Genomic DNA, 8,278 nt, shown 5'->3' with positions numbered 1-8,278 from the left:
CCAGATGGGGGCGCTAAAAAAAGGGAACCGTAAAACCCATAGCCCCACAAAAGAGGAACAAAACTTATCGCCCCTACTTTGAACGGCCTACAACTTTCCCCATTGGCCCCCCTTTTGCCCGCATATTGTTTGCCTCCTTGACTTTTATTTGGGCGGGCAGTTTTCCTCAAAAATGTCTAGGCTCAAACCATAATTGTCCAAAACCCCTTTGGTAGGGGGTTCCCCTAGGGCCCCCCACTACCCAGACTAAAAATCACCTATGTCGGCCAGATGGTGGCGCTATAACAAAGGATCATAGTTTAAAAGGCCATACTCCCACACCGTAAGTCAGATCAACACAAACTTCATCGACTGATGCATCTGAATGTGCTCTACAACTTTCCTATGGGACACCTATGTCCGCCATAGGTTGCACACCATTTGGACTTTTTCATTAGGTGGGGTGCGGAAAAGCTGGAGCTCCAAATCCAAACGATTACGACATCGAGTAAACTTCTTTACGGCAAGCGACAACCATGGCGACGCTAGTTTTTATCAGTGAAAGCACGGTCTGACACTGCCACCTAGCGTGCATGCTAAGGGTCGGCTACCCAAAGTTTCTTAGTAAAAGCTTTCTGAGAGGATGAATAATTACTTTTATTTGGCATGGATCCATTTGAAGACAGTATCGGGTGAGTTCGTTTAAGTCTTTGAATCTGTCATTATGCTGAGAAACAGCTAAACCATTTCATTTATAGGGTTTTGAGTTTCGTGACAACGCGCGAAAACACGCTGGTCTAATGAAACAATCGGTAGCCTAATACATATATTGTCCGCTTCGTTCCGTTGCTATCATAACATAATGACCTACAGCTGCAGTTTCTCGCTGCATTTACTAATATTGAAAATAAAAAAACGCAATTTATGCTGTAATCGTCCTCAATTTAAAACTAAATCGACGTAAGTTGGTTTACTAGTAGTTTTTCGTAGGTGACTTAACTCGTCTTACTATTGGAGGGTCTTGTTTTTATCAGTGAAAGGGACGTCTGACCGTCGGAGCATGAAGACTGCGTGAGTTCGTTTAAATTTTTATAATTTTTTAGAAAAATAATTTTTTAGGTTCTGAGTTTCTGTGCAAACGCGCGAAAACACGCTGGTATAATGAAACAATGACGGTAGCCTAAACAATTAGTCCCCCTTCGTTCCGTTGCTACCATAACATAACGCCTACAGCTGCAGTTTCTCGCTGCAATTACTATATTGAATAAAAACAAAGACGCAATTATGCTGTAGTCTGCCAGTGTCAATAATAATACGGGCCATTGAGACAATATCGGGTGAGTTGCGTTTAGTCTTTTAAAACCGTCATTTTTGTAAAAAAAATCGTATTCTCCCTTTAATCTCTAATTGACTGTAAGCTTAGGGTTGTAACTAGGTAGTTGTTCCGTAGGTGACTTAGTCTTAACTCGTCTTAACTATTGCTTGAATGTTCTCATAGACCGCGTTGTTGCTGTTCTTGTTTGTGTTAGCGTTAATCAGTTTAACCAGCTGGGTTCAAGTTGAACTATGCGGTTGTTCCCTGCACTTGGAACGGTATTTCTCTCTACGGTTTTCGGCACACTTATTCCTGGTTATATTTATACACTTTGTTGTACGTCACTCTGGATAAGAGCGTCTGCCAAATGCCTGTAATGTAGGCTACTGTAATATTCCGTAGCAACAAGATAAACCCGGCGTTAGCCCTGAAATATGCCAATACAGCAGTGAAAACGCTGCTCACTGAATAACGAAATAAACGAGACAAAGTTTTTTTTTTATTATGCCATGTCATTCTACATTCAATATCTGGGACTAAACTTTGAATAATTATACAATCTTACCACTGGTTTCACGCGTAGAGATGTCCCTTTTGCGACTGAGTGGTCATATATTGTCTTGGACAATCCGTTTGTGATTCCTGTTGCTTACGGCCATGTCGCGGTTTTTAGTACAATTTGGCTTGAATGACAGTTCATTTATTCAGTAGGTGAGAGTATAAGCTTTCTAACGATGTATAACATGTCTGATTTTGCATTTGGAACGGCGTTTTATAGTTCAGCATAACAGAATGTTTTCTTATCGCATTCACTGTGGCGTAGCATTAAAGACGATGCACTTAACGAAACGCTGTCAACGATTTTCATAATTTCTTGGAGAGTACTATTATTATTGATGACTTCGGGGCATAGCTAAGCCATTTCTTTGCTGATAAACCTATCTGACATCGTTTTCTGACGCAAAACAGAAGCGGATAGGATAGGACAATATCTGGGACTAAACATTGAATAAATATACAATCTTACCATTGGTTTTACACGTAGAGATGTCCCTTTTGCGATTGAGTGGTCATATATTGTCTTGGACAATCCGTTTGTGATTCCTGTTGCTCCTCATCTGCTAATAAATAAATAAAACGGTCGGCTGCTCTGCGCGTAGGTTGCGACTTGATAACTCGTTTTTTTGTTTCGTTTTTTCTCAATGTCGTATTTATTATTTGAAATGTGTATTTATGTGTTATCATTCTATCTGTCTCTGGGGCGCTCTGAAATGTGCATTCTCTGCTAAACTGAGCAATGGATTGGAATATGTGTCTGGCGTAGTGTTGCACGGTATAACAAAACTTCAGCACTTCCTCGGTACATTAAAAAAAAAAAAAAAAACGGTTTCGTATTTGAATTTTCCAACGTTCGGTAGTTCTGCGTCAAATGTAAAAGCCAGGGAAATGTGTCTCCCGCATTACTGATTTAGAGGATGAAAAGTGTAGTTTGTCAGAATCTTCGCTAGATAGCAGTAGCAACTAAGGTTGCCAAGTGAGGTGACCTGCGCTTGTGCATTCCCTTCCCTGATACAGCGCAAGCTTTGACTCAGTTCACTTCAGTAGCAATAGGTGTTCCAATTTGGAAATATTTTATTGTAGATAGATGCTTTATTGTTATTAAAATATGCTGTTTTTAAATCAATTTAAAGGTGAAAGACCTGTTTTAAAGAGTATTTACTTTACAACTGTTTAATTTTTGAAATATATTTAACATATTTTTCTATTGTTCAGTGTTGTAACACTATAGGCCTATGCATATTAATATGTTGAAGAGACTTCAACTTACAGGTTGTTAATGAACCAGGTTGTTAATAAACCATGAATTCGAAAATGAGGTCAACCCTTGTGGACATTACGTTTCTGATCTATTAAGGTTATTTCAGTATCGTTAGGTACCGAGTATCGAATTAGCACCGTTTAAGTTTCAAGTATTGTTGAATCGGCTAAACGTTGTAAAACTCTCAAGGCATGGACGACAAGAATATAGTTGCATAGCGTTTACTAAAGTTAACTTGCAAAACACAACAGACGGAATCACAACGCAGTAAACATTAGGGACATGCTTCTTCCTGGGCGGCGCCATCATAGTTAAAGTGCGCATGTTCCAGGCGCGCGCCTAATAGGCTCAAATGTGCAGGGAACGTGCACTGACAAACGTAACCCCAATACATCACACCCCTTCCCCCCACTTTAGTCCTGAAAGCGCCGAGGAAGAACTCGCTGGCGGGTTGGCCGTTGGGGTTGAGCAGGGAGAATTGGGAAATCAGCCACAGCTGGAGAACTGGGAGGCGCCTGCGGCAGGGGCTGAGTCTTTTCTTGAGTAGCCTCAACCTGTGTGAGGTCTGGCACTGGCAAGCTTGTGGGGTAGTATTCCAAGGGCCATTCCAGTACACCACTGGCAGAAACAGGTGCTGCATCAGGAGCTGGGGACATCCGTCCCCTGAGCTGGTCCACATGGCGTCTGTGCACTTGGCCATCTGCTGTTTGTACTCTGTACGACAGTGGTCCTGTAGCCTCCACGACTGCTCCCGGTACCCATTTTGGGCCTCCTCCATAGTGTCGCATATGTACAGCCTCTCTTTCCTTGACCTGCCGCAGCGTACCTTGACTTTTACTTGCGGCCTTTTCTTGTTTTTCTTGCATTTCCGCCCCAAAATCTGGGTGAAGGCGATCAAGGGCCGTGGTGAGGCGGCGACCCATCAACATTTCAGCTGGGCTCTTTCCAGTGGCTGAGTGTGGTGTTGTGTGTTGGGCCAGGAGAAATCGAGCCAGCCGTGTCTGCCAATCTCCCTTCAGGATTCTTCCTAATGCCTCCTTCGTTGTTTGCACCATACGTTCCGCTTGCCCATTGGATGAGGGGTGGTAGGGTGCCACCGTTACATGCCTGATGCCGTTTCTTTCCATGAATCCTTTGAATTCCGCCGAGGTAAAAGCTGTGCCGTTGTCCGACACAATTACATCAGGCAAACCGTGGGTTGCCAGCAGCTGGCGCAGTGTGGTGATCACTGCAGCGGATGACATGGAATTCATCAACGCCACCTCCAACCACTTTGAATGTGAGTCCACCACAATAAGGAAGACCTTCCCCTGGAATGGGCCAGCGAAGTCGACATGAAGTCGGGACCACTTCCTTGAGCTCCACTCCCAGGGATGCACAGGTGCTCTCGGAGGGTTATGTCGTGACATCTGGCATGTAGAACATCTCTTCACCACCTCCTCCACCTGAGCATCTATGCCCGGCCACCACACGTAGCTGCGCGCAAGACCTTTCATGCGCACAATGCCGGGATGTGCGTCATGGAGTAGTGCCAGCACCTCCGCCCTTGCCAGTACTGGAACCACCACCCGATTGCCCCAGAGCACACAGTTCTTGTGAGCAGACATTTCATGGCGGCGCGAGAAAAAAGGACTGAAACGCTTGTCACTGTTTCCATCTGGCCAGCCCTGCAAGATCCATCTCAACACACGGGAGAGGACAGGGTCTTTCACCGTGAGGGCTGCTATCTTCTCAGCATGCACCGGAGCGTCTGGAACGGCCTCTAGCAGTAAGACCTCAAGCGGTTGTGGAATTTCCGTAGTGGCCGAAGGCAACGGCAAGCGGCTGAGGGCGTCTGCATTGGCCACCTGCCTGCCAGGCCGGTAACACAGCTCATACTGGTAGGCGCCCAGAATCAGACTCCACCGCAGCATGCGAGGGAGAGGACCTGGGGCATCGGCTTGGAGTGATGCAGCAATCCGAGCAAGGGCTTATGATCTGTGTGGACCACAAATGGCCGGCCAGACAAGTATTGGTGGAATTTTTTGACAGCAAAGACGACAGCTAGTGCCTCCTTGTCGATTTGGGCATAATTTCGTTCTGTCGAGGTCAGGGTGCGTGAGGCGAAACATACAGGTGCTTCCCGGCCATCTGGCTCAACATGACTCATCAGTGCCCCAAGCCCATAGGGCGAGGCATCGCACACCAGCACAAGTGGCTTCTTTTCATCATAATGTGCAAGGATGCCATCAGCCTGCAGCAGCAGCTTAGCTTGCACATAGGCTGTTGTATGCTCTTCGGTCCATCTCCATGCTGCCGACTTGTCCAGTAAGCGGTGCAGCGGCTCAAGGACAGTGGCTTTATTGGGGAGGAAACAGTTGTAAAAATTCAGCAAACCCAGGAAGGCCTGGAGCTCGGTCTTGTTGCTTGGCGTGGGAGCGTTCCGAATAGCCGCCACCTTCTCACCCGTTGGACTTATTCCATCTTTTGTCACCCGAAATCCAAGGTATTCTACTTCAGGGACTGCAAAGCTGCATTTTTCTTTTTGGAGTCGCAACCCACTCTCGGCAAAACGGCGTAGCACCTCATCAAGGCGTGCATCATGCTCATCTTGTGTCCGGCCTGCAATGAGTGTGTCATCAAGGTAGGGCTTCACTCCTGGAATACCTGCTAGTAGCGTGTCCATAAATCGTTGAAAAATGGAAACAGCTGTACACACTCCAAACTGTAAGCGCAAGGCACGGAGCAGACCACGATGTGTGTTGATGGTCAATAATTCCGCTGCGTCATTGTCCAACAGGAGCTGTTGGTACGCTTGTTTCAGATCCAGTTTCGTGAAAACCGTACCACCGGCTAGAGCTGCAAAGAGTTCACTCACAGTGGGTAGTGGGTAGACATCTGGCTTAACAGCTGTGTTGACGGTGCAACGATAGTCGCCACACAGCCTAAGGCTACCATCCTTTTTTGTGACTGGTACTATCGGAGTGGCCCACCTTGAGTGTTTCACTGGCATGAACACACCTTGCTCGACTAAGCGATCTAAAGCCTCGTCTACCTTTGACCGCAATGCAAAAGGCACCGGACGAGCTTTGAAAAACTTGGGTGCTGTGTTAGGATCCACTTCAATTGAGACAGGAGGACCCCGACAAGCCCCAAGCTCCTCAGCAAAAACTTCAGCATACTTTGCCAATATAGCCGCTGTGGACTGCTGGCGGACCTGGTACACACCTGTAACCTCTATGCCCAAGGCGCCAAACCAGTCACGTCCAAGCAAACTGGTCCCGCGACCTTGAATCACCAGCAAGGGCAAGGTGCACTCCATCTTCTGGTATTTCACGTCAACAAGCACCTTACCTAACACGCTGAGGGGTGCACTCGACCACTGTTTCAGAACACAGTCGTCGCTGATTAATTGAGGGGTTCCTTCAGGCCAGAGGAAATGAAATGTGTCTTCACTTATCAATGAACAAGCGGCTCCAGAGTCCACTTCCATTTTCAGTTTCCTACTGTTGATTGTGACGGTGGCATGGTATGGCACTTTCTTCTGAGGTACTTCATGCTCAGTCACACAGTTGATAAGATAATTACCCTCAGTTTCCACACCTGGATAATCAGTTTGCTGAGGTTGCACTTCAACTACATGTGTAGCCGCAGAGGGTGCATTTGAACGTGCCTTTGCCATGCAAACACGAGCAATGTGGCCTCTTTTTTTACAGAAATGGCATACTGCAGTGCTGAACCGGCAGCTTTGTGGCGCATGAGGTCCCCCACACCGAAAACATGGCTTGCGGCCTTCCGTTGCACCACCTGTAACACTCTGTCCTCTTCGGGGCTGAGTTTGATGAACATCAACTGCTGTGTCAGATACAGGTGCCTCCACTGGGCGGAGCATGCGTGCATTTGTAGAAGCAGCTTCAGCAGTCACAGCCTTCTCCTCGGCCATAGCAAATGTTAGGTTAGGCTCAGCTAAGAGACGGCGCTGCAGATTAATATCAAGGACACCACACACAATGCGGTCACGAAGCATATTTTCCAATTGGTCCCCAAATTCGCAATAAACTGAGAGTTTTCTCAACTCAGCAATGTAACTTGCGATGGGCTGGTCTGGTTTTTGTTTGCAGTGATGGAAGTTAAACCGCTGGACAATAGGTGATGGAGCAGGGCTATAATGGCGACCAAGGCAAATTATGATATCCTCATAAGGAACTGCTGAGGGCAGCCGTGGTGTCAGGAGAGACCGCAAGGTGGAGTATGTAGCTGGGCCACACACACTTAAAAAAACTGCTCTTTTCTTTTCAGCTTCTACAATGTCATTAGCAACAAAAAAACATTCTAGTCTTTCTGCATACTCCTGCCAGGAGCTGCTTTTTTCCTCTGTGAATTCTTCAATACGTCCAAATGTGGCCATGTTAGCAAAGTTTGTCTCACTTGATTAATTTCCTGTTGCGCGTTTTCTTTTCTTTTTAATGATAATCAGAATGCGACGTTACAGACGATAACGAAAGTTAGCCAGCTCTTCATAAGCTTGTCATAGCGCTTTCCCGCAAGGGCAAAAAAACAACTAATAAAACTCCCGTTCAGATGAATTCAGTCCCTCTCAAGTCCGTGTCCACACATGCCAATATGGCGTTCACAGATCAAACAGAAAAGCTAGCGAACATCACCGTGTTATCGCGGCCAATTCCAGTCCATGGGTTCTAGCAGCCGTAGCGCTCAGTGTGATCCGCCTCGTCGCCAGTGTTGAATCGGCTAAACGTTGTAAAACTCTCAAGGCATGGACGACAAGAATATAGTTGCATAGCGTTTACTAAAGTTAACTTGCAAAACACAACAGACGGAATCACAACGCAGTAAACATTAGGGACATGCTTCTTCCTGGGCGGCGCCATCATAGTTAAAGTGCGCATGTTCCAGGCGCGCGCCTAATAGGCTCAAATGTGCAGGGAACGTGCACTGACAAACGTAACCCCAATACATCACAAGTATCATTTCAGTATTGAGTATCGTAATACTAAACCTGGTACCAGTATCAAAGTCAAAATTTCGGTATCGTGACAACACTAGTGTGACGCCTTTTTTAGTTGCGGCGCAGAAACACTGCAGCTGTGCATGCACGCCGGACCATCTAAGTGTTATGACATGCCATCTAAGTGTTACGACATAGTAAAGGCCTTGACGGGAAGCGG

At 46.4% G+C, this 8,278-nt stretch overlaps 1 protein-coding gene across 1 annotated transcript; it reads right to left on the bottom strand.

The window, feature by feature from the left end:
* Nucleotides 1-3,272: 3,272 nt before the first annotated feature.
* LOC135259529 (uncharacterized protein K02A2.6-like) lies at nucleotides 3,273-8,061 on the bottom strand. The gene is given in 2 exon segments (XM_064344038.1): nucleotides 3,273-5,031; nucleotides 5,034-8,061. Coding segments are annotated over 2 exon segments (3,972 nt in total). The 5' UTR covers nucleotides 7,501-8,061; the 3' UTR covers nucleotides 3,273-3,526.
* Between the last annotated feature and the right edge of the window lie 217 nt (nucleotides 8,062-8,278).

Source organism: Anguilla rostrata, chromosome 7 (assembly GCF_018555375.3).
Source record: "Anguilla rostrata isolate EN2019 chromosome 7, ASM1855537v3, whole genome shotgun sequence".
Lineage (NCBI taxonomy): Eukaryota > Metazoa > Chordata > Actinopteri > Anguilliformes > Anguillidae > Anguilla > Anguilla rostrata.
This window is presented reverse-complemented; position numbering and strand designations above follow the sequence as displayed.